The 25,869-nt window shown below is 42.1% G+C and overlaps 1 protein-coding gene across 5 annotated transcripts in view; it reads left to right on the top strand.

The window, feature by feature from the left end:
* The window catches only part of EIF4ENIF1 (eukaryotic translation initiation factor 4E nuclear import factor 1), a 42,716-nt gene that overhangs the window by 277 nt on the left and 16,570 nt on the right, over positions 1-25,869 (top strand). For 3 of the 5 annotated variants that reach the window (XM_024767976.1, XM_024767977.1, XM_024767975.1), the window contains exons 1-7: positions 24-144; positions 788-907; positions 13,152-13,225; positions 15,478-15,605; positions 18,721-19,007; positions 19,263-19,461; positions 23,001-23,176. In XM_024767976.1, the coding sequence (XP_024623744.1) occupies positions 58-144; positions 788-907; positions 13,152-13,225; positions 15,478-15,605; positions 18,721-19,007; positions 19,263-19,461; positions 23,001-23,176 (1,071 nt within the window). In that variant the 5' untranslated portion in view covers positions 24-57. Of the gene's footprint in view, positions 1-23; positions 145-397; positions 517-787; positions 908-13,151; positions 13,226-15,477; positions 15,606-18,720; positions 19,008-19,262; positions 19,462-23,000; positions 23,177-25,869 lie in introns of those variants that run through there. The other 2 variants (XM_024767980.1, XM_024767979.1) reach the window with 2 other exon arrangements.

Raw genomic sequence — 25,869 nt, 5'->3', positions numbered from 1 at the left:
CAGCGGGGCGGCCGGCTGGCAGCGGGCGGGCTGGCGGGGCCCGAGCCGCCGGCCCGGATGGCGGCGGGCCTGTACCGGCTCCAGCTCGGAGTGCCTGGGCCGGGGGATTCGGCCTCCCCGCTTCCTCCGGCCCACCTCCCCTCCGTGAGTACTGTCCCCGCCCATTCTCCGAAGGAGGCCGCTGGGTCGGGGCCTGCGCGAGAGGCCGGGGGTTGGGGTCTCGGCCAGGGGAAGCTGAGCTTTAGAGCTGAAGCCTGCGCTCGCCTCTTCCTTGCCAGGGGCTCCCCTGACATGTCCACAGGTGCGGCTGGCCTAGTGAGGGGCGCTCTGGCCCCGTCCCCAGTCCCTGGCCTCCGGTAACAAGGGGCAGCTGGCGCCGTCCATTGGCAAGTGACAGGCACTTTACCACTGCCCGACTTCCCGGATCCCCAGCTCCAGCCAGTCTCCTACCTGCCCCCACTCCGAGAAACTTCCACACTACTGCCTGAACGGCCCTCACGGGTGGCGGCGACTAATGTTGGTTTCTTTTTGTATTAAAACTGCTTAAAGGGTGGACCCTGATTTGGGCATGTTGCACCTTATCCTGTGATGCTTAGTTCTTTGATAGAAGAGGTATCTAAGTACCAGTGTTTCTGTTTCCAAGTGGGTTCTGGTTTATAGCGTAATTGTTGGGTGAGGGTTTTCTAAAGGTAGTCAGTCTAAGAGATATGAATTTCCGTTTCTTAAACAGTCAGGACTTCTGAAAATTTATTGTTCTCAGTGACAGCTTTGTGCTGATTTCTTCCAGGTGCAAAGAACTGTAGACCAAGGAGCCATGGATAGAAGTGTGGGTGAAACAGAAAATGGAGATGCCTTCCTTGACCTGAAGAAGCAACCGATCTCCAAATCCCCGCATCGCTATACAAAAGTAGGCTTTGTGGGCTTCCCTGGTGGCGCAGTGGTTGGGAGTCTGCCTGCCGATGCTGGGGTCGCGGGTTCGTGCCCCGGTCTGGGAGGATCCCACGTGCCGCGGAGTGGCTGGGCCCGTGAGCCATGGCCGCTGAGCCTGCGCGTCCGGAGCCTGTGCTCCGCAGCGGGAGAGGCCACAGCAGTGAGAGGCCCGCGTACCGCAAAAAAAAAAAAGTAGTCTTTGTTATTAATGAAATAGTGTTTCTTTATAGGTGAGGAGATTAGTAACATTGTGTAGGAATTTTATTAGTATTATTTAAAGTGGTAGTCTCATTCTGACTCACTATGTGAACTAAATATTAACTAGATTTAGTAAAGCATTGCTTTGAACTTTTTTCTGCAGTGTGAATACCCAGAGTTTAAACTAGAATTTGCCCCTAAGTGGCCTTCAGGTGAAGGGAATATTGGCTGGATATTCCCTGTGTGAATTTGTGGATCAGTATATGTTGGCAGACAAATTCTGTAACAGCTGTGTAATTGGTGTGTTATTGACTTACATTCCATAGAGTAGGGATTTCGGCTCTGGGATGCCTCACAGAAATCAGTGTCCTCTGTATTGATGTTTCCTTGAGAGGCGAACTCCCCATAGGAATACTCTGGTGTGCTTGCCTAGGGTAACCAGATTTTTAAATTCTTTTTCTTTTTTTTTTTACTTCCTGTTGTAAAATGCATATGGATTCAACAAAAGTTAAGACTTCAAGCTAAAAACTTGTGGTGATTTAAAACTCCTCCAGATATCTCCTCTTTCAGGGGAGTGGGGGAGGAGGAATCACCTCAATGTTGTATATTTATTGAAGCTATTGTTTCACTGTCCTGTGGGCTACTGAACATTTCTGAAGAGGTTGACCGGAGCAGTGAATTCTTTCCTAGTGCACTGAACTGTGTTGAGCTGGAGTACATAAAATGTGCATGGGACTGTTGATGGGAAGGGTTGTGTCCTAGTTGGGCCCATATCTGTTACTTCCCTGGTGTGAACCCCATCAAGGATTCTAACCTGGTTATCATCCCTGGCTTCCCAGGATACTATTGGTTAGTATTTTAAACTCGGGCTTTGTTTGTATACTGATGCTACTACTCTTTAACTACTTGATAAACTATCCGATGCTATTGGAGTAATGTTCATTTTTAGCATTAAAAAAAAAACTTGAGGAAAAGAGTGTTTTCAGGTGTAAAAGAGTTTTGGTTAATTGCTGTATTAATACAGTCTGTTTTGGCATGACAGAATGTGAGTTGATAGAAAGCACTTTACTTCTTCATTCAGATTTGGTCTTCCCAAATATAGTTTCTCTCAAACCTGAGAGTGCTTGTATAGTATTTCACAACTTAAATTCATTACCTAAAATGTTGACAGGTGAAATCTGAATGGAGAAAAGCTTATTAAATGAAGGGAAAGTGATTTAAACTGCTCTTATTGATATAAGGTCATGTGAATTCAGGTCTCCCAGCAGTTTTTGAATAAAAGTTCTGACTGGTACTTTATGTGTAGAGTCCAGGCATAGAGGCTTTTGAATCACTGTCACACACTCATCAGAGGGTAGCATGTATATTTCATCTTTAATGTATATGCATCTTTATGCATAAGTCATTTTTAGGAAGATATTATTAGTCTTTCTTAGTGTAGAACTTATATGTGTCTACAGTAAAGACTGAGAAGCTCAATATTGCCCATTTTTGACAATCCAACCTCAGAATTCTGCCATGCTTAGATAAATGTGCCTTAAAGAAATTTTTAGGTTGACAGTTAAGTTTACATTCAATGGTCTTCTCTCCCCAATTTAGTTAGAAATAGTTTTACTTTCCACTTCATTCAAGAGTACTTAGTTAATGGCAATTTTAGGGTCATGTTTAGGCAGTGTTAGGGTATTAGGGTAGTGCTTTCATATATATGTTTCTCAACACTCTGGTAATTTTATGTGGGATTTGAGGCAAACTAAGCCTTTTTCCTTTTGAAGGAAGTTTGAAACAGTCCTATGTTCTGAGCACTATAATAAATGCCTTTTGGTTCCACAACTAGAATAATATTTGAACCATCGTACTCCCTGTTTACATATTGGGATCAAACTATTGGAATAAATAAAAAAAACATTTAGTAATGTTTCTGCCACTTCAGGTTCACAAGCTAGAAAGTTTAGAAGCAGTAGAAGGAAACTGTCCTCAGTGATTTTTGTAAGTGATGTCTTTTCTGAAAACTTTTGTAATTGAGGGATTTGTAATTAACTACAGGGTCAAAAAAACACTGGCCAGATGAGAGGGTTTCTTAAGTTTTGACCCTTCTCCACTTAGTAGTGTTCAGTTGTTTTATGGGATAACGTGAATAGTCTGTTCAGAATTCGAGGTTTTTTCCCTATGAAGGTGGAGGAGTTCAGATGTTTGGCGAGTGCTTTTCAAGGTAACAGACCAGAGTTTCCTGTGTGGTAGGACATCCTTTAGTCCAGCTAGCTTCTCAAACCTTAATGTGTCTGGGGATCAGCTGTGAACCTTGGTAAAGTGTGAATTCTGATTGTTAGGGCAAGGGTGGACTTGAAAATGTGGCCTCTTAACCAGCTCCCAGGTGGTGCCCATTCTGCTGGTCCACTGACCATGCTTTGAGTAGCAAGGCTTTAGTCTTCTGTGGAGAACTTGAAATATGGTGTTGATGTTGTCAAGCAACTCAGGTGCATAGTTACTCCCCAGGGTTCAGTTGGTGTCCATTGTGTTTCCATGAATGTCTCAAGAACTCAAGTTAGGGTCACATTGGGAATTTTCAGGCCTACTCCTAAGCCTCAGTGATTATTAATTTGGATGGTTATGAGTAGCTTTATTATATGCACCTGTTATCCTGAGGGTCTTGAGCCCTTAATTTATAAACCCACTCAGGTCCATTTTGCCAGGCCAGATTCCTAAGATCAAAAGCTATGTTTTGGTAGTATTCAAGTGTGCAGTTTTTCTAAAGTGAATGTTGAAGGACTTTGGGAGGTTATAGACTGGGGTCTCATATCAAAAGTCATGGATTAAAAATGGTTTAGACAGTGGTTCTCAAAGTGTGGTCCTCAAAACTACCATTTAGTATCATCTGGTAAATTGTTAGAAATACAAAATCTCGGGCCCCATCTCAGAGGTATTGAATCAAACTCAAGGGTTAGGGCCAGCCATCACCGGCTGACTAACAAGTAATGCAGAGAATTCTGACTCAGATTCAAGTGTGAGAACCATTAGTTTAGAAAACAGGAGGTAGTGAGTCTTATTAGTGGAAAAAGTTTGGGACTCATTCAGCTTTTTCTTACCTTCATCAGTGGTCCTTGTTTACCAGTTCTTGAGATGTAGTACCTGCTCTTCTATCAGTGATACCATCTTCTGCTTGAAGTACAAAATAGAAATGCTTTGGCCTGTCCCACTATTCAGATCCATGTTTTTTTCTTCAGGCGAACAGACTGATTTTCTTAGATCACAAAGTATTACGTACTTTGTGCTTTCCCCTTTGCTCCTGTAGCTTGCCACTGACTCCTTGTTGAATGCTGTCACCTGCCAGTTGGACACGGAATAAAAGCGGAGGACACTCAGAATATTCAGCTTGATACTGACCAATGTTAACCATGCATGTTAAATCTACCAGCTGGAAAATAGGTGTTGGATTATCTGAGTTATACCTGTGTGCTCTTCATTGCCTTGACCAGTTATAAACTGGCACCGTTTTATTTGTCATTGTAGGGATCTTTAAAGGAGGCCACCCTAATTTGTGGCTGATGGGCAGTTGGTCACAGTGGTACAGCCATGTTTGTGTCTTTGTTTCTTTGTTTTGTTTTGTTTGTTTTGGCCATGCCACACAGTTGCAGGATCTTAGTTCCCTGGCCAGGGATTGAACCCGGGCCCCAGCAGTGAAAGCATCAAGTCCTAGCCACTGGAGCACCAGAGAATTCCCTTTGCTTTAAAATCATTAAGAAAACAAACAAGCAACTGAATTGGACTGATTTGAGTAACCCTCTAGCCTTCTTGGAGAGAATCAGTTGCAAGACTTGAAGTCAAGCCTTTGAGAATACTCTTTGATTTAAATTCTAGGTTGAAATCAGTAGTCCGATGGTCAGTTTTTGCTATACAAAGATCTCATTTGATCTTCATGGGTACTTCATACCTATACTTCATGGGTATCTCATAAACTGAGTTGAATAGTAGGCTCTAACAGGTGGCATTTCAGTGAGGCACTTAGCTATAAACTTACAAGATAGTATAAAAATAGGGGTGCCTGTTTATATGGGGGAAGGCAGAATTGTGGTACCAAAAATCATGATACCATGTTAATGTTTCAGCTGTCCAGAAACCTGACTGGAAGTTCTTAGAGGGGGCTGGCTGGCAACACCATAGATACTGTCTTCTGACTGCTCTTTCCTACCTGTTCCGATTTTAAGTCATCTTGAAAAGTTGGGATTAAGGACCCTTGCCCCCTTGGGTATCCTCTCCTCCTTCCTCATGGTGGGAACTTCTAGCTAGATAATGAGCCAGTAATTTCACAATTGGAACGTCTGACATAGAAATCTGTGGTTCTAGCACCCCTTCCTAAATCTTTGGTTCAGGAAGGGGTGCTGTAAGAGGAGCTGGCCTAGGGGAAGCCTGCCTGAGGAGGTGGCAGTTCGTTCAGGGTTCCCAGCAGTCCCACTGGACTGGGACAGACCCAACACTGAGTGACAAAGCTGCTGAGAGGGGTTGGGCACCTTCCCCTGTCCTCTCAAGAGAATCACTGGAGAGGAGAGGATAAGGGGCCACTGAGCCCCACTGCCTGGTTTGGGATCCCCCACTCTTCCACCTACTTAACCTGTGTTGCCTTCAGTCATATTCTCAACTTCTCTGACTCTCATCTTTTTTCCTCTGTAAAATGCAGATAGAATAGTATCTAACCCATAGGATTTTTGTGGGGAATAAATGAGAAAATGAATATTAAGTGCTTAGAAAAGTGGCTGGCACACAATAAGTGTTAAAAACTGCTTATGATCGGGGCTTCCCTGGTGGCGCAGTGGTTGAGAGTCCGCCTGCCGATGCAGGGGACACGGGTTCGTGCCCCGGTCCGGGAAGATCCCACATGCTGCGGAGCGGCTGGGCCCGTGAGCCATGGCTGCTGAGCCTGCGCGTCCCGGAGCCTGTGCTCCGCAACGGGAGAGGCCACAACAGTGAGAGGCCCGCGTACCGCAAAAAAGAAAACTGCTTATGATGTAATAAAGGTAGGGAGAGATACTGAAAGATAGCTTCTTTAGATACCACCTTTAGATCAAGGTGCTTATTTTCTAAATGTCACAGTAACCATCTCCATTTTAATATGAAACCACAAAGCACTATGAAGATGTAATGCTACCACCCTAAAAATGATTTTCATAAGTTTCCTTCTGGTACTTATTTACCTGCTTACTTCATGTTTTACATTGCTTTTATCGGTTGTATAAACGCATTTAAAAGCCAAGGTTTATTTTTATTATGTTGGCCAGATCAACAGAAAAAGCAGTTTTCCCATTTTCTTAGCTTCACATAAATCCTTTCAATAGAAGAAAGTCTTTGCATCAAATCAGCCACCATTAGAGGCTTGGGTGAATCCAGGTGCTGAGTCCTGCTTATCAGCTCTGCAGGATCCAGTTTGCATCCTGACCTGCCTGTAAGAACTGTTCTAAACGGTGCCCCTTTAGCAACAAACCTCATGAATGGGGGATGGTGGAAGGTATCTCAGACACCCCGTGTGTCATTGGTTCTCCATTGCCCTGGCTGTCATCTATGAATGCCATTACCCCATTGTGATCTATTTTTAAAAGCTTTCTAAGCCTTTCAGAAAAGTCATGTGACTCATAGATTGAAATATCAGGTCAGTCAGCAACCATCTGAGAGCCTGATGGGCCAAGCCCAATGTTAGTGGGTATGTGGAGGGTGGGGACTAGAAGAGGAGGTCAAAGGGGGACCCAACCCAAGCGCTGCTCCAGGGACATCTGCCTTCTTTAGGAAGAGCCAGGCACACATAGGTGAGATACTGGGGCACTTCTACGGCGCTCAGACCACTAACAGTAAAATAAAAACATCCACGGTAATCATAAAAAGTTGGGCTTTTTACTCTTGTGAATTGAATTCAGCTCACGGAGGTAAAGAACATTTCCCCTTTCATCTCCTTCTATAAGTGACTTGTGTGAAACTCTATAATAGATTGTCATCAGAATGCATAGCTGCTTCTGCAGGGGATTTCTGCAGAAAGAAACTGTATAAGGTTTTAACCACTGTTGCTTTGGGCTTATACTCACATCATTTGCTTTCTACTTTAATTCTGATCACTGAAAGTGGGTGTCCATATTAGTAATTCCCAAATAGACTCTTTGGGAAGACTTGACACATTTTCTTTAAGGAAGGCTGCTAAAACTAAGAAAATGTGTTTATACTTCCTTGGGTGTGGGACTCTTAGCCAATTAGCAGCTTGTTCTTGCCTGGTCAGGTTTTAGTAACCTATGCAAAAATTAAGGTCTCTGTTGATAACTCTTCTCTTGTCCAGATGATAATTTTAGTGAACTTGTTCACGATGTAAGTTTCTGTGGATTGGCAGGACTCTACGAAAGGGTAATCTCACATTCCCTCCTGAAATACTCATCGGGAAGGCGCACTCCCAGTTCAAACTGGGCACTTCGAAGTATTTTGCCTTTAGCCAAACTTGAAGGTTTTCTTTGAAAATATCCCAGAGGGATTCCTTTCCAGGAATAGTTGCTGTTAAGGACTCTTGAGATGGCAAGTTCAAGAAGACTTCTTTTCAGAGATTGGAGAGCAGTGGGACCAGGGACCACAGTCATCTGCCTGTGCTAGCCACTAAGCATGGCACACAGGAAGTGTTCTGTGGACAGTTACGAAAGAGCAAACTCTGTGTTGACTTAGCTTATGGTTTCTCTCCTCCGCACTTAACTGGGGGATCCTCTCAAGCTGGGATACCATCTTAAGCAACTTAAGACATTGCTGAAGGTAACAGGTTTAGTTCTCTAAACCCAATGAGGAGGATCTCATTTTTCCCTAAATGTTGGGGTGGACCTTGGGCCACATTTTGAGAAACGTGATTGGTTTAAAGCACTACTTTTTAACCTCTGTGGGGTCCATTGGAGGTCTTTGGATAACCATTGGAGATGAACACTCATTGCAGAAATTGCACAAATGTGTTTTGTGTATGGTTTCCTTGATGCTGTGAAACTGGTTTAAGAAGCCCTGCTCTTAAGAACAGTACCTGTAGTTTGACCTAGATGTTTAAAGTTATTCCTAGGAGCTATTCAATCCAAGAATTGTTTTGTTTCCCCAGTTCTCAGCCTATTAATAAAGAAAATTGCTCTTCATCCTCTGTAGACAAGTGGTCTGTGTTTTGGACATTGCATTTGGTCAGAGGCATACCGTGGCACAGTCGGTGCTGCTGGCGTGGTTGATGCCTGTGTGCAACTCGCTCACTGTTCCACTTTGTGCTCTTACAGGCCTGTCAAGTTTGTACATTAAGCATTCACACCTAGAATATGCCAAGCGTATAAAGTCAACAAAGAAAACTGGAATAATATGGGAGGGAAAATTAAAACATTTTTACCAACCTGAGCCACTCTTTTGTATCCAAGAGTAGTTGGCATTTATAAATCTGTGATTAGAGCAGTAAGTCTGTAACAAGAAAAATTAAACAAAACATTAACCTCTGGTAACTATACCTCTTAGTTTACTTAAAAAAATTTTTTTTGAGATAGAATTCACATACATAAAATTCACCCCTTTTAAAGTGTACCATTTAGTGTTTTTAGTAAATTCACAAAGTTGTACAACCATCACTACTATCTAATCCAGAATATTTTCATCTTGGCAAACAAACTGTACCCATTAACAATCACCCCCGCCCCTTATCCCCTTCCCCCAGGCCCCGGCAACCATTAACCTACTTTCTGACTCAATGGATTTACCCATTTTGAATGTTCATATAAAGAGAATCTACGGTATGTGGCCTCTTGTGTCTGACTTCTTACACTTATAGTGTTTTCAAGGTTCATGTTGTACCATGTATGAGTACTTTATTCTGTTTTGTTGCTAAATATTAATTGTATAGGTTTACCACATTTTGTTTAACCATTTATCATTTGATGGACACATGGGTTGTTTAAGCTTTTTGGCTGTTGTGAATAATGCTGTGAGCATTTGTGTACAAGGTTTTTGTGTGAACATAATTTTTCATTTTTCTTTGATTTATAACTAGGAGTGGGATTGCTGGATCATGTGGTAACTGTGTTTAAGTTTTTGAAGAACTGCCACCATTTTCCACAGCAGCCGCACCATCTTCCATTCCCATCAGCAATGTTAGAGCGTTCCAGTTTCTCTACATCCTTGTTAATACTTATTTTCCCTTTTTTTAAAAATAGCCATCCTAGTAGACATTACATGGTATCTCGCTGTGGTTTTGACTTGCATTTGCCTGATGACTAATGATGTTGAATATCTTTCATGTGTTTGTTGGCCATTTGTGTATCTTTGGAGAAAAATCTGTTGATCTTTTACCTGTTTTTTAAATTGGGTTATTGTCTTTTTGTTGTTGAGTTGTATGCGTTCTCTCTATATTCTAGACTCTTATCAGATACGTGATTTGTAAATATTTTTTTCTGTCCCATGGGTTGTCATTTCACTTTCTTGACAGTGTCATAGGAAGCAAAAAAATTTCTAAATTTGAAGTCAAATTTATCTTTTTTCTTTGGTTGCTTAGGCTTTTGTTGTCATAGCTAAATAACATTGCTTAATCCAAGGTCATGAAGGTATATACCTATGTCTTCTTCTGAGAGTTTTATAGTCATAGCTCATATGTTTAAGCCTTTGATACATTTTGAGTTTCTTTTTGTATATAGTATGAGACAGGGGTAAACTTTATTTTTTTGAACAGTCAGATTTACAGAAAAGCTGGGAACATATCTTATATTGGTATGGTACAGTTATTACAATTAACAATGTTGATACATTGTGATTAACTAAAGTCCATACTTTATTCACATTTCCTTAGTTTTAAACCAATGTCCTTTTTCTGTTCCAGGATTCCATCCAGGAGACCATATTTCATTTAGTTGTCATCTCTCCTTAGCCTCCTCATTTCCCTTGTTTGTAAGGCTTTTTTTTACCTTTGTTCAAATATTTTTTGATCCCCGCAAATAGAACATTTTGGTCCATCTACATGTTTTGTGGCTGTGTTAAAATTTTAATCTTTGCAAGTTGACTCCTAAATAAATAGATAAAATTATTAGCGTTTCAGCAAACAGCTGCAGTAGTAACAGAGAACACCTATCACTTGGGCTCCCTATTATCATTTGGAGTTAAAAGTTTCAAACAGAGCCTCATTGTTTAGAAACTTTTTGTATATTGAGAATATACATATTTAAGTATAAAATACATTGCCCTTGGTTTAATAGTATACTAGGGTTCTTAGTTTAATATTTGGATTTGAGGGTGGTGGAGCGAGGGGATATGTAATAATCTTTGGGTTGCTTCTAATAGCAGAAGATTGCTTTGCAGTGTTTTTTCCTGTAGTGTATAAGTATTTCCTATATTGCAAGGTCCTTCCTGTTTTTACTGGAAAATGTTTTAAGCCCTACTGTTCTTAGGATTTCTGTATTGTTGCATCTGCAATCATCATAACTACTATTGGTCCATCTTCCCCACCCCTCACCACCAAATTTGTGTCACCCCTGCCCTTCTGACGCTGTGTTCACCATGCAGATTTCACTGGACTCCAGTCTCTACTGGCAATTTGCAGGTGGTATGTCAGTACTTCGACAGTTTTTTCAGAATTTTGAGTAGCCTTTAGACATTTTCTTATATTTAGAATTCTGTTTATCTCAGACTTCCAACTTTTTCTAGGTATATCTACCCAATTAATAAGACATAATTCATAAATGAATCCTAAATAAATGTAAATAATTGATATTCTGGTTTTAAAACTAAAATGTCATCTTGTTCTAGGGCATTTTGCTATTTCTCACCCAACGGAGAAAACATTTAGGTGCCTCAGGTGTCTGAAGATACTGAGTAACTTCATGGCATGCTTACATGCTGTGATTCCTGTAGGCTGAGAGAGTAACTCTATCCCTCCGTATTTACCGCAAGATGTGGGAAGCAGTGATCAGAGAAGCAGCAAGCATTCTGTTGTGAGGCCTGTGACGGGGGTGTTGGAGAGGCCACAGCACAATGGTATATGCTTTTTTTTGCAAGGCAGTTGTAGCATTTTACTGGTACTGAGAGTTTGGGAATTGCTGTGTTTTTTTTTTTTTTGCGGTACGCGGGCCTCTCACCGTTGCGGCCTCTCCCGTTGCGGAGCACAGGCTCCGGACGCGCAGGCCCAGCAGCCATGGCTCACGTGGCCAGCCGCTCGCGGCATGTGGGATCTTCCCAGACCGGGGCACGAACCCGTGTCCCCTGCATCGGCAGGCGGACTCTCAACCACTGCACCACCAGGGAAGCCCTGGGAATTGCTGTTTTTAACTTTACTATGAAAATGTTTATATGAAAAGGAGGCAGTGGTTTTGTGTATATGCATGTGTATGAGCAGGTGTGTGTGTGTGTGTGCGCACGTGTGCATATATAACCGCACATATTTCCTAGTTCTGCTGAGAGGGCCTAGAAGCAAATGAGGATACCCAGTTCCCAAATCTTGATTTATTATACTATTCCCCACTTAAAGGAACTTGGATTTCTCAAGAAATGGCTGACTCTGGGGTTAGGACAGGATGAGTACAACATAAGGTAGAAAGTAAGAAAGTGCTTTAAAAAAATGATGGGGCATGTCAAAAGGATGCAGGAGCCAGCTTGAAGAGACTCTCAATTTGAGCACCAAAATAATTAAGGACATTAATAAATTATAGACGATTGGAAAAGCTGGGAATCTGTGAGCCCATGTCAATAATAAATAGGTAAATAAAAGGGGGAGAAGGGAGGGTTTGTATTTACAGTGGAATGCCAAGTGCCTGACTGGTAATTATGGAGGGAGGCCTACAGTTGAAAAATCAATATTGGTTTGGCTCAGAATCACCAGTAGATCTAAATTTATGGGGAAATTTTGATGAAGGCTAGAATATTTGGATGATTTTAAAGTGTCTCCCCACAGATTGCATACTGATTGCAAATGGGAGTGTAGTAACTAAAGAGTAAAACTGGAGAATACCTTGATCAGGTGGTTAACATCAAGTTAACATCACTGATGAGGGGCACATGGGTGACATAGGCATCCAGAGGTGATGCTCTGAGGTGGACATCTCTTAGGTTAGTATTCTGCTCCAGAGATGCTTACCCTCAATCTAATCATGAAGACACATTAGACAAACCTAAAATGAATAATGTTCTCTTTTTTTAAAAAAAAAAGTAGGCTTTATTCTTTAGAAATGCTGATGTCATAAAAGACAAAAGAAGTTGTAGAAATGTTCCAGATTAGAGACCAAAGAGACATGACAACCAATATCTGGTTCTAGACTGGATCCTGTGTTAGATTCTAATAAAAGGTAATATAAAGGACATTATTGGGTCATTTGACAAAATTGGAATCCAGAGGGATAAAGTGTTATTGATAACTGGTTGTATAAAACTGACAGCGCTTCTCAACCAGGTTCTGCAGAAGTGAGCCCTTATGCCCTAAGGCATCCATTGTATGTAATAGATTCTCTTCTCTCCTGTGCATCTAAAGTGATACTGGCCAAGTATAATCCTTGGGAGAATGGAAAAATAGTCACTCAAATTATTTTCTATAGGGCTTAATTCTCTCATGGAGCCACAAAAAAAGGCTGTGAAAGAATATGCTCATTTTTAGGAAACAGGCACTGAAGTATTTAGGGGTAAACGACCATGTACATTAAAAAAAAAAATCTATCCGTTTGTAAGTTGGCATCTAATGCATTTAAGACCAGTCAGAATAGCTGAAGGCTTTATGTAAGCCTAAAGCTACCATGCCTTGATCAGCGTTCAGTGTTGTGGGGTGTATTATTGGACAGAAGTATATGAGAGAGTGTGTTTTAGCAATAAACTGATCACTTACGTTATTTGCCAATTCTACTTGAGCTTCTGCTGAGAACCTTGAGCTGACTCTGGTTCTTTCTGGAATAAGTCAGGGTGTAAATAAATAAGAACTGTATGAACTGCTTAAGGTAGACAGTTACTGATAAGAAAAATAAGTTGAAAATATGTGGCCCAAGAAATATTGTTCAAAATCACCATATGATTTCTCTTTCTAGGAGGAGCTCTTGGATATTAAAGAACGCCCTCATTCCAAACAAAGGCCTTCGTGCCTCTCTGAGAAATATGACAGGTATCTGTGGGGGTCAACTTCTTGTTACACCAAACTTAATAAATGGAGTTGTATTGCTTTGCTGGAATTACGAGTGGGGAGATTTCAGGGGTAATGACATTGGGCTTCCACACAAATAAGTTGCACGTAAGCTATGAACATGACTAAATAGCATCTCACTGCACTGTCTTCATCGGCTTTGTTATTAATTAGCTGAAATTCAGAGATTTAAGCTGCAAGGAACTCTAAGGACAACTAAACCAATTCTCTTTCAACTAACTGGTGATGAAACTAAAACTAGAAAATGACACATTGGTCAAAGGCACCTTGTCAAAAAGCAGAATTAAGACTTGAACACAGGAGTCCTGACCAGAGTCTTTCCTCTCTACCAGTGGTTTTTTGCACTGTGCTTTGAGGGTCCTTCCAGGGCCTGCCTGGGGCAGGACGATTAGGAGGACTCTGGGCCTTCTATCAGTCCCCCACCCCTCACCCCCAAACAAGAGAGCCATTCAGATTTTTGGGGGTGGTTTGTTTTGATTTGTTTTCGCCGCACTGTACAGCATGCGGCATCTTAGTCCCCTGACCGTGGATGGAACCTGAGCCCCCTACAGTGGAAGCACAGAGTCTTAACCACTGGACTGCCAGGGAAGTCCCCACATTAGCCCTTTTGCATCTTGGGCTCCTTCATAAGGTAGAAAGCTTTGGTTTGAGAAGGCTATAGCTAAAAATGGTCTGAAAGTCTCTTAGAATAACCCTACATTGCACTTCTTATGGTTATCTTAAGACGTTAAGGTCACTTTTTTTTTTTTTTTTTCCCGGTACGCGGGCCTCTCACTGCCATGGCCCCTCCCGCCGTGGAGCACAGACTCTGTGCTCGCAGGCCCAGCGGCCATGGCTCACAGGCCCAGCCGCTCCGCGGCATGTGGGATCTTCCCGGACCAGGGCATGAACCCGTGTCCCCTGCATCGGCAGGCGGACTCTCAACCACTGCGCCACCAGGGAAGCCCTAAGGTCACTTCTTAAATATCAAGGTAGATGGTTCATATTGGCCCACATTTTAAAATATATATATAGTGTTTAATTTTTTGATAGACTAGCACATGCTTTTTTTTCTTTCTTTTTTTGTGGTATGCGGGCCTCTCACTGCCATGGCCCCTCCCGCCGTGGAGCACAGACTCTGTGCTCGCAGGCCCAGCGGCCATGGCCCATGGGCCCAGCTGCTCCGCGGCATGTAGGATCCTCCCGGACCAGGGCAGGAACCCGCATCCCCTGCATCGGCAGGTGGACCCCCAGCCACCACGCCACCAGGGAAGCCCGCACATGCTTTTTTTAATTTTGTACATGGACAGTTCAGAAGGTTGCTAAATCTGGACTCCTAACCACTTTCCCCTGGTGAGGGTGATACTTGAATAATGGCTATTCTAATTGGTTATGAGTTTTGCTAAGTCTCAGATTAGCTGGGGGTTTTCTTTGTTTTTGTTTCGTTTTTTCTTCATTAAAGCTGTAAAGGTTTTTTATGCCTCAAATTGAATTTTCTTGTTACAGCTGTTTCTTCTTGGCGTAAAATAGTTATCATGGGCACATACTCCCTTTGATTCTGAAGTGGAGACATTGTGCCTAATAATAATAATGAAAATAAGAGAGATGGAGGAACGAGTTTCTCATCCTAGCAGAGCTAGAGTTAGGTACCAGATCGTTGGGCTCCAAAGCTTCTCCTCTGCACACTGCACCACCTGCCACCCCATCATTAGCGTGGGAGTAATGAAGTCAAACCCAGACTACACACTTTAGGCTCTTAAATAGCTGTCTGTCCTACTTGTGGGAAAAACTGAGACTGTACATAGAAATTCTGGAAAATATACACTAAGCCTTCCAGGAGCTGCTTCCAATAAGAGGATTAAGGGGCTTTTTCCTCCCTTTACTAATCTTCAGTAAACTGAGTAATCAATATTTATGGAGCATTTCTTTGTATAGGACAGGCATAGATGCTATAATCCATGTGCACCCCAAGGTTTGTGGTCTGGATGTTTCATTTACGCACAGACCACTGCTTTTCAGTGACTGTTGCTGTTATGTGAACAACAACAATGTCTTGCTGAATTTATTAGTTGTTTTTATTTTCATCTTAAAAGAGAGAACCATTCTGATGGCAACCATGAAGTGTTTTATATTGGAAAAGGGTTTCCATAACCTGTTACCTGAAGTAGTAGAAATTAGACTACATGTGTTATTCATGGTGCAAGTTCTAACTGTTGGTGTCCTTTGACTTGCAGTGATGGTGTCTGGGATCCTGAGAAGTGGCATGCCTCCCTCTACCCAGCTTCAGGACGGAGTTCACCAATGGAAAGTCTGAAGAAAGAGTTAGATACAGATCGGCCTTCCCTGGTGCGCAGGATAGTAGGTGAGCACAGTCTCTGAGAAGTGGGGGCAGCAGTTTTGGAGACAGTGCTCTTTGCTGCTGGCTTCATTCTTAGCTGTGAGAGTTTTATGCATTGGGAGAAAGTATCATTATCAGGAAACTGACCTAACAGTTCATTTTTTTTTTTTTTTAATTTTATTTTTTTAAACAGTTCATTTCTGATTAGCAGAGTAAAATCATAGCCTTCCTATGTAGCAGTGGTGAGTAGACTGTATTAGGCTATGTGCTTTTGAATTAGAAGTACCAGGTCTTTCATTGAAGTGGATAACTGAGTTAGATGTGGGGACCCTAAAGCTGCGCTGGAGAGCTGGTTATGCCCAGTCTCAGGTGAGACTTTTCCTCAGGTAGGTAGTTCTGAGATCAGATCGTTGGGCTCCAAAGCTTCTCCTCTGCACACTGCACCACCTGCCACCCCATCATTAGCATGGGAGTAACGAAATCAAACCCAGACTACACACTTTAGGCTCTTAAATAGCTGTCTGTCCTACTTGTGGGAAAAACAGACAGTACATAGAAATTCTGGAAAATATAGGTAGTCTCAGGTGAGACTTTTCCTCAGGTAGGTAGTTCTGGCAATTCTTAATTCACAATGGAGTATGATTTGAATACCGGGTTTCGATGTGGTTTGCGACTGGAGTAAAGTTTGATCTTCCATACCTTTCCCCCTTTAAACTAGAAAAGTGAAATGGATAGCTGGCAGTATAAAAGCTAGTCAAGGAACTAGTTGCAAGAGGGAACTCTCTGAGATGAGAGGAACACGCATCATAAAACCAACTTGGAACTGAACAAAGAAGATGGGGTGATGACTGTAGCTTGAGCTGTAAGACCCTTCTACACAGATGAAAACTTAGAAGCAACCTAAATGTCCAGCAGTAGAAATGAAGTTGAGTAAACTTTGGTATATCCATATATAGGAGTGTTCAGCTGTAAAAACATGTTGGAGACATGTTCACCAAGTTATACAAAACTGTCTATTTTGTGTCTTATTTTTGGAAGAAAACAGACAGTGCATGGAAAGTCTGGAAAAGTGCATACCAAAACATTTTAGGAAATGTTTCTAGTGAGAGGATTAAAGGAGGTTTTCCTCACTTGGACTTATCTTTAGTTTTCTGATTTTCCTAGGAAGAATTTTTGTGTGTGGTGACATGTTTTTCTTACATCTTTATTGAGGTAAAATTGGCATTCAATAGACTGGTACATAAATGGCACGTAAAGTGTACCATTTGATGTTTTGACATGTGAATACAATGTGAAACCATTACCACAATCAAAGTAATAAGCATTTCCATCACAGCTAAAAGTTCCCTAGCACCCCATGTGTCCCTTCTTACACTCCACCCCTACCCCACAGGCAAGCACTGGTCGGCTTTCTGTCACTATAGATTAGTTTACATTTCCTAAAATTTAATATAAATGGAATTATACAGTACGTGTTCTTTGGGTAGCTTCTTCCACTCAAAATAGTTGTTTTAAGATTCATTCATGTTTGGGGGTATATAAAAGTTCGTTCCTTTTCATTGCCTAGTAGTATTCTATTGTGTGAATTTGCCATAGTTTATCGATTTATCTGTTGATAGACATTTGGGTTGTTTCACGTTTCTGACTGTTAACCAAAACTACTCTGATCATTCATGTGCAAGTCTCTCTATAGACATGCTTTCTTTTCTCGGCTGAATATCTAAGAGTCGGATGGCTGGGTTCTATAGTAGATGTATCTTTAATGTTTTGAGAAACTGCCAAGCTGTTTTGCAAAGTGGTTGTACCATTTTACATTTCCACCAGCAGTGTGTGAAAGTTCTACTTGCTTCACATCCTCATCAGCACTTGGAACGGTCAGTCTTTTTTATTTTAGCCAGTCTAATAGGCATGTATCACATTACTGTTTGATTTACATTTCCCTAATGATTAATGTTGAGTATCTCTTCATATACTTATTTGCCATCCATATATCATCTTTGGTGAGGTGGCTCTTCAAACCAGTTGTCCTTTTTAGTTTTTAAGAGTTGTTATATGTATCGGATACAGGTCCTTTATGAGATATATTCGTTTCTTTTTTTGGCCACGCCTTGTGGCTTGCAGGATCTTAGTTCCCCAACCAGGGTTCAAACCGGCGCCCTCGGCAGTGAGAGCTCAGAGCCCTAACCACGGGAATTCCCTCAGATATATTCTTTGAAATATGTTCTCCCAATCTGTGGCTTGTTTTTGTATTCTCTGAACAGTAACTTACAAAATGCAAAAGTTTTAGATTTTGATCAAATCCAGTTTATCTTTTTTTTTTTTTTTTTTTTTTTGCGGTACGCGGGCCTCTCACTGTTGTGGCCTCTCCCGTTGCGGAGCACAGCCTCCGGACGCGCAGGCTCAGCGGCCATGGCTCACGGGCCCACCAGGGAAGCCCCAGTTTATCATTTTTTAAGATAGATTGTGCTCTTGGTGTCATGCCTAAGAAAACTGTGCTAACCCAGTGTCATAGGTTTCCTCCATATTTTCTTCTAGAAGTTTTATAGCTTTAGGGGTTACATTTAGATCTATGATCCATTTTGAGTTAATTTTTGTATATGGTGGTAGGTATGAATTTAAGTCTTTTCTTTTTGCATGTGGATATTCAGCTGTTCAATACTTTCAATACTTTAACTTTTTAAGTGGTTACTGTTTCAAATACTGACACCTACTGTAGTTTATTAATTGACAAAACATTTGCTAATAATTACATAGATAAGAATTTAGTCAAGGGACTTACCTGGCGGTCCAGTGATTAACACTCCGTATTTCCACTGGAGGGGGCGCGGGTTCGATCCCTGGTCAGGGAACTAAGATCCTGCATGCTGCACTGCGCAGCAAATTTAGAAAAAAAGTGGGGGGGATTTAGTCAAAACAAAGGGATTATGGAGATTAATCATGGAAAATTATTGACTATAAAGTATATTTATTCCTCCAAAGAGATGAAGGTTTGCTCATCTTTGTTAAATATGTGAGCTCTCTAGCTTTAGTGGTGACTCTTTTCCAGTACCCCCATGGCCACCAGTCATGGACAGGCCACCTAGAGAGAAAGAATGCCCTTGCTGGTTTGCTTAACTTTCTTTTTCCGGCATCTTTCCAGATCCTCGAGAGCGTGTGAAAGAAGATGACTTAGATGTTGTTCTCAGCCCACAGAGACGAAGCTTTGGAGGGGGCTGCCACGTGACAGCTGCTATTAGCTCCCGGCGCTCAGGAAGCCCATTGGAGAAAGACAGCGATGGGCTCCGCCTGCTTGGTGGACGAAGGATTGGCAGTGGGAGGATAATCTCTGCTCGGACCTTTGAGAAGGATCACCGTCTTAGTGATAAGGACCTGCGAGACTTGAGAGACAGAGACCGAGAGAGGGACTACAAGGACAAGCGTTTCAGGGTTTGTCTTCTAGATCCTCTGGCACCTCGTGTGTTCACTTCATTTATACCGGGTTACCCTGAAATGCTGGGTGAACATAGCCTGTTGTTAAGCCAGAGAGAGGAACAGAGAGCTGGGAGTTGGGGAGGGGCTTCAGGTCTATAGCATAGCATCTTATTGTACTACTGAGCGTTATTTAATTCATCAGTCCTTGATTGAGGTAGAAATGCCGTGACTAGAATCCTGTTTTTTATTTTGCATTATGTACTTTTCCAGAGGGAGTTTGTGGATAGTAAGCGTGTCTTTGAGCGTAGAAGAAATGATTCCTACACAGAAGAAGAACCAGAATGGTTCTCAGCTGGACCCACAAGTCAGTCTGAAACCATTGAGCTGACTGGCTTTGATGATAAGATACTGGAAGAAGACCATAAGGGGAGAAAAAGAACAAGGCGACGGACAGCCTCTGTGAAGGAAGGTCAGCAGAAACTTTCAGAGGAAAGCTCACTGTTCTGAAATGAGATGTGCTTATAATTGGCTTAATTGTACACTTAGGAATAGGCGCCAGTGTTAAAAGTGGCAAGTTTTTAATGTTGAAGCCTGATTTTGAAACTTCTTCCTGAGTGTGAGTTCAGTGTGTGTAGATTGTACTGTCTCCTCAATTTGTCCTGCCTGCAGTGCTAAACAGAAAAGTCTCCCATTACCCAGTAAGAGCACTGTGTACACCAAAGGGTTCCCCAGAGGTAAGAGCATGTGATAGAAATAATGAGGGGTCTCATTTATTGAGCACGTATGTACTGGACACGTGGTAAGCGTTTTGTCGATATAATCCTACTTCTGACAACCCTGTGAAGCAGATACTATTGCGCCCATCTGACAGATGAGCAAATGGAGATGCAGGCAGCTTATGTGACTTGTCTGTGGACACTGAAGAAGTGAGTAGGGAAGTTCGGAGTTGAACAAGATGCTGTGCTTCAGAGCCCACCTCCTTCACCATGGTGTTAGGCATTCATAGTGTTGTCACTTGGCTTCTCCCAAACTCACTTTTCTCGGGTATCTTCCTTGCTAAACTGAAGAAGCCAGAGCTAATGTGCAAGGGGTACCTGGTGAAGGGTGGGGGCCCACTAGTCGTGTTCAGAGCAGTGACCAAGCTGGTGGTCTTGGGAGGAAGCAGGGAAGAGGCAGCTGGGTAACCTGGGAGACTTCGCTGTTAAATTGCCTTTGAGAGATGCCTTTGTCTCACCCTCAGACTAAAGCAGCACCAGCAAGTGTGGTCTTTTCACCTCATGGTAAAGATCAGGCTTCTGATGAGAAAAAGCCCATCTTTTTCTTAACTGAGATGAAATCTGAATTTCAACCATTCTCGTATCAATATGGGAGGAGCCAAAAGTAGCAAAATACCAAAAAGTAGCAATATATATCAGTGTCACCTCCTCACCTTACAGATGCAAAGAGACAGGACTGGAAAGAGGTGACAACCAAGACCCTGTCCCGTGGGTTTAATGGCAGTGCCTCAAGTATCAATAGAATCTAGGGGTCTGGGCTCTCTCACCCCATTGGTTAATTGCCCTAGCTACTGTGTTTAAGATAAACGGGTACTCTAGTTGCATCTTGGCTGCAAGAACGAAAGGACTGGGAGGGATGATGAGCGCCTTTGAGTCCATTTATGTCTGTGTTCCAGCTTTCCATTGAACTTGGTATGTAGAGTTCTCTGCAGGCATGTAATAGTGCTGGGAGTATAGCCATGGACAAGACAAATGTGTTCCTTGCCTGCATGATTTTAATACAGGTGTGTGTTGAGCACCTACTCTACAGGGCCCAGTGCTAGGTATGGTACAGATGGTGATGAATGAAACAATTTGAATATGTATTTCACTTATAAACAAAAAACAATTATGTAGAAGGAGGAAATGGTTAAAACCCTCCACTGATAGAAAATTTTAATTTGTATTCTCTCTAATGAAAAGTATATGTTCATTCTGGACTTCCTGGCAGTCCAGTGGTTAAGACTCCACGGGGCATGGGTTCGATCACTAGTCGGGGAACTAAGATCCTGCATGCCGTGCAGTGCAGCCAAAAAAAGAAAAAAGAAAGAAAGAAAAGAAAAGTATATGTTCATTCTGAAATGTGATAATAACACTTGCCCTTAGTTATCTTTCCTGGGTCCCTGGCTTTTGAGACTATCATAATAAATGGCCAGTTGTGTTTGTCTGCTAATGCATGTTCCTACCCACTCTCAGTTGTCAGGCCCAGTTTGCTCTCAAGCTGGCATAAAATTACACATGGGGCACTTCTGCTGCTTGCATCTCTGTTAAGAGATGTTCTCATCTCAACACAAAATAAAATAGGAGAAATACTAAGGTTTTTTTGTAAGAGTATGAACTAAGTACAGACTCTCTTCTGGCTGTCATCCTAAAGTAGGTAGACAGGTTCTGGTGGGTTAAATGAGTTAGAGAGAAGCACTGCTCTAGTGGAAAAGGACACAAACTTGGCATTGATTAGGCTATTAAGTTGTTTACCTTTTCTAGGGCTTGGTTTCTTTGTCTGTAAAGTGAGGAAAATACCTCCACCAAAGTAGTCGTTTTAGTTAAATGTCAGTCTTTAAGGAACATCGTTTACCTCTGCTGGTTGGCAGTAAGTGTGTGCTGACCCACTGGAGAGGCTGCCCGTTGCCTTGTCCATGGCTCACAAACGTCCGTCTCGCCAGTTGCCTTAGGCCCTCAGAAGGCCCAGGGTTCTGAGGCGGCAGGCACCTCTGTGGAGGGGCAGTGCTGCCTTACACACACAGCACAGCATGGAAGAGCACTGCTGGCCCACCTAGTGTTGAAGTTTCTGCCACCTGCTAGTATTGAGACCTTGGGTGAGCAAGCCACTTAACCTTTCAGTTGTTGTCCCCTGCCTTGCTGTCTAGCTTTTTGAAGTGTTACTGTAATGAAAGCAGATGATAGCATTTAGCCTCTCTTGGTCTAGAATATCCTGGATGAATAATGAGACTACAGTCCTGTTGGGGCCTTTTGAGAAGGGATGGGTCCAGGCTTTGGCACTTTTTTTTTTCCTAGGAGGACTTCATGTCTGCTGTGATCTTGAAACTATAGGCAGCTTTTACATTGGTGCTTTTGCAGGGAGGAGCTTTAGGAGTTCTGTTCTTCAAATTAAAAAGTTGATTTTCCAGTATCTCAGTGCACTTATTTTAAAAGGAAAAAGTCTGTTTTTATCTGAAGGATTTTGCCTTTTGCCCATCCTCTGGCTAAAACTAAGATGTTAGCTTCCGTCAATGGAAACTTGGTAGCTTCTCTTAGACCTTATCTTCCCATGCTAACAACCAGACATAACTCAGTTTTAAATGAACCAGGCGCTGCAGAGTAAGACAAAGCTGATGAGAGCAGCTTTCCTGCCTCAGAAAGCTCAGTCTCACCAGACTGTTCCTATAATATAGTGTGATAAGTACTCTGAGAGATAACACAAACATTATAGAGAAGGCGGTGATTAATTTTTTGGTAGGGTAAAAATGGGTAGGCAGTGCAGACTTTGTAGTGGAGGTGACATTTGAGCTTTGCCTTGAAGGATGAACTACAGTCAGTAGGCAGATGAAACTTGCCCTTGGACTAGGTTTCACATAAATACCGTAGGTTGCTGAGCCCTGACTTAACGTGGTGATGCAGATGCATGGGTGAAAGCAGAGCCAAATTTTCATTCCACTTTTAAGCAGTAAGAGAGGCTCAAAAATTGTCCTTTAAAAAAAAATTAGAAAAAAATCCACTACATTATAGAAAACTTGAAGAATGGGCAGAGGAGGGATCATAATCCTTCCTAAATCATGTTGGTGTTCTGACTTTTTTCCTCCTCTAGCTCCCATAGGAAGGGAACTGTTTTACTGTTGCAAGTGCTGCACTGGCACAAGAAGTCTGCTTTTAAAGTCATCTGTGGCTCTTCTGCATGTGTGGTGATGCTGAGGCCACAAAATACGTCTGGAGCGGTTGACATGATCAGACTGTCTTTGTCCGGTTTTGCTTTCAGGCATGGTCGAGTGCAATGGAGGAGTGGCCGAAGAGGATGAGGTGGAGGTCATCCTTGAACAGGAGCCTGCTGCTGATCAGGAAGTGCCGAGGGATGCCGTCTTGCCCGAGCAGTCCCCAGGAGAATTTGACTTTAATGAGTTCTTTAACCTTGATAAGGTGCCATGCTTGGCTTCGGTGAGTGTAGCAGCATGCTTATAAACATGGATGGAGCAACTGTAGGGTTACATTTGACCTGAGTCTTTAAGATACCTCTTTTTTTTTTTTTTAGGATACCTCTTTTTAAAGTTTGTTTTGCTAGACGATTGGGAGTTTTTTGGCTTTTTTTTTTTTTTTTTTTTTTTTTTTTTTTTGCGGTACGCGGGCCTCTCACTGCTGTGGCCTCTCCCGTTGCGGAGCACAGGCTCTGGACGCGCAGGCTCAGCGGCCATGGCTCACGGGCCCAGCCACTCCGCGGCATGTGGGATCTTCCCAGACCGGGGCACAAACCCGTGTCCCCTGCATCGGCAGGCGGACTCTGAACCACTGCGCCACCAGGGAAGCCCTTGGCTTTTATTCTTAAATATTATTTGAATTTTTGTTGGCTTCGTTTTGAGAGGCTAAGTGGAAATGACTAAGTGAGAATTCTATACCAGTTAACTTTTTCCAGGTTGTTAGCATTGGATTAAGAATTCTTCAGATGTTTAAGAACATTGTCTGCTTTTATTTTTAAGTTGTTAAGTGTTTGTTATAGAGCCTTATTGTGGAGGTGGATTTTTATTACTGATGATCAGTATCATACTGATGTGCATTCCTTGGGTAAGGCTGGTTAGGTGGTACCTGTGTGATGTGATGGTTCCGAAAACCTTTCATGAAAAGGAATGTGGGATACTATCACTGTTGCTGTTAAACTGTTGAGGTCTAATCTTTCTCGACTTTTAAAGTAGAAACAGTAAGACATCCCAAATCTTCACTTGGTACCTGCCCTTGCTCCTGTCCCCTTTGGCCATTTAGGGATTAGTAATGCCTCATCAGATTTTTGGAGAAAAGGTAAAACTGTGGCCTGTGCCCCCAGAATTGAGATTTTTCTTTGGTTGCTGAAAGAGTGCATAGGACTGATGAAATAGAATTTTAAAAACCATTTGACCAAAAGCATCTGTACGTCCCAGATGTTCTTTACAGGACATGAAATACAGCAAGTAAGTTTGACCAGTCCTTTAGAACTAGTGGTTCTAACTTAACTTACTCTACTCCTTAACTGTAACTGCTTCTTGTTTGATCATAGCATGAGTGGACAAAGCTGGGCATGACAGAGAGGCATGCCTTTGTCATTTGCCTGCCCCCAAAAGCCTAAAAGATGGCCACCTGGAATAGGTGAGCAGACACTGCATAGCACTGATAGGTACAGGGCCACAGGTGAGTTCTAGGGCAGTACTTCTCAAATTCTCTATGGTGAAGGCCAGGTTTTATTTCCAATCCATTGAGGACCAGTACCTTAGTATAAAGTACAAATATCACAGCAATGCCCAGTTGCTATAAAAGTTGCTAAGCATTTACTCCGACTCTCAGCCTACCTCATTGTGGACCAGCTTGGCCCAAGACCACACTTTTCTATAGTGCTGTTCAGGAATATGTGGAGGGCGGCTGCAGATCAACCGGCAGCTGCGTGGTTTTGCTCCTTAAGTTCTAGCACAGTTTTAACTGTAAGTCCTCTAGCCAGATACGTCACTTACAGTGAGCTGGCCAGTAGTCCTTTGGCTCACTATGAGCGGAAGGGTTGCATCCAGATATGAGTTTAATTTACTTGATGTAAAACTGAGTGATCCTCTCAAATTCTTAGCTTTTGAGGGGACAGTAATTTTTTATTTTTATACCAGCTGTGTTTAGTGACATTTTTTTTTTTTGCATTCTCCTAGAAGACAGATGGAAATCTTATTGTAAAAAGTTTTCACAGCAAAAGGTCAAAATTTAGAGGCCTGTACTTGGCTCCAAATGTGAGTCCCTGTGAAACTTACCTGTGTAACTAGGCAGAGGAAGAATTCAGAACTAAACTTTTAATAATAGGTAACATGCATACAGTGCTGATTGTTTTAGGCTTTGTATCCAGTAAGTCATTTAATCCCCACAAAACTCTTGTAAGTTAGGTTACTACTGTTTCTGTTTTACAGGTGAGGAAGGCAGGCACAGAGAGGTTTAAATAACTTGCCTAAAGTCACATAGCTAGTTAGTAGTGGAAACTGAATTCTAATTTTTGTAGTTTCAGTTAACAGTCTTTACTCCTAATTCCCCCCAACTATACTGCCTATAAAGCATAAAAGGGAGGAATAGGAACTCAGCACCATCTTATCCTTTGGCCCTCACCCTCAACCAAAACTTGGTTAATTCTGAGAAGGTACCTGGCTAGGAAATCTCTCCATGCTTTTCATGGAGGTACTGCTCATTAAGGTGTATATTCTATAATAGATTCACTTAAAAGCAAAGCTGGGATCAGTAAAAAGAGATGCTCTGGTTGTGCTGTATAACCAGCTGGACTCTATTATAATGCTCAGAAAATGACCAGTCAATTGGGAAAAATAAGAAGGGCTATATAAGATTTGAATATCAACTGACAAATGATATAAACTGTTTGAGGTATAGTACCTGGCACTTAGTAGGCCCCACAGATGTTGGGTATTAATTGGCATAAACAGAATTACACCTATATTTTTAAGCTATATTTACTGGCATTGCAATACATTAGAAGTTGACAGCCACGAAAATCTGTACAAAATGAAAATTTAGATCACATGTGCAAATAATTTCAGTTATGTAATTAAAAATAAGCTGATTTTAGATATGCAGCTCTTACTACAGTACCTGATACATAACAGGTACATAGAAGTATTTTGTTT

The sequence above is a fragment of the Neophocaena asiaeorientalis genome, unplaced genomic scaffold (assembly GCF_003031525.2).
Source record: "Neophocaena asiaeorientalis asiaeorientalis breed wild unplaced genomic scaffold, Neophocaena_asiaeorientalis_V1.1 scaffold828, whole genome shotgun sequence".
NCBI lineage: Eukaryota > Metazoa > Chordata > Mammalia > Artiodactyla > Phocoenidae > Neophocaena > Neophocaena asiaeorientalis.
Note: the sequence above shows the minus strand (reverse complement) of the source record. Positions and strands in the feature narration are given on the sequence as shown.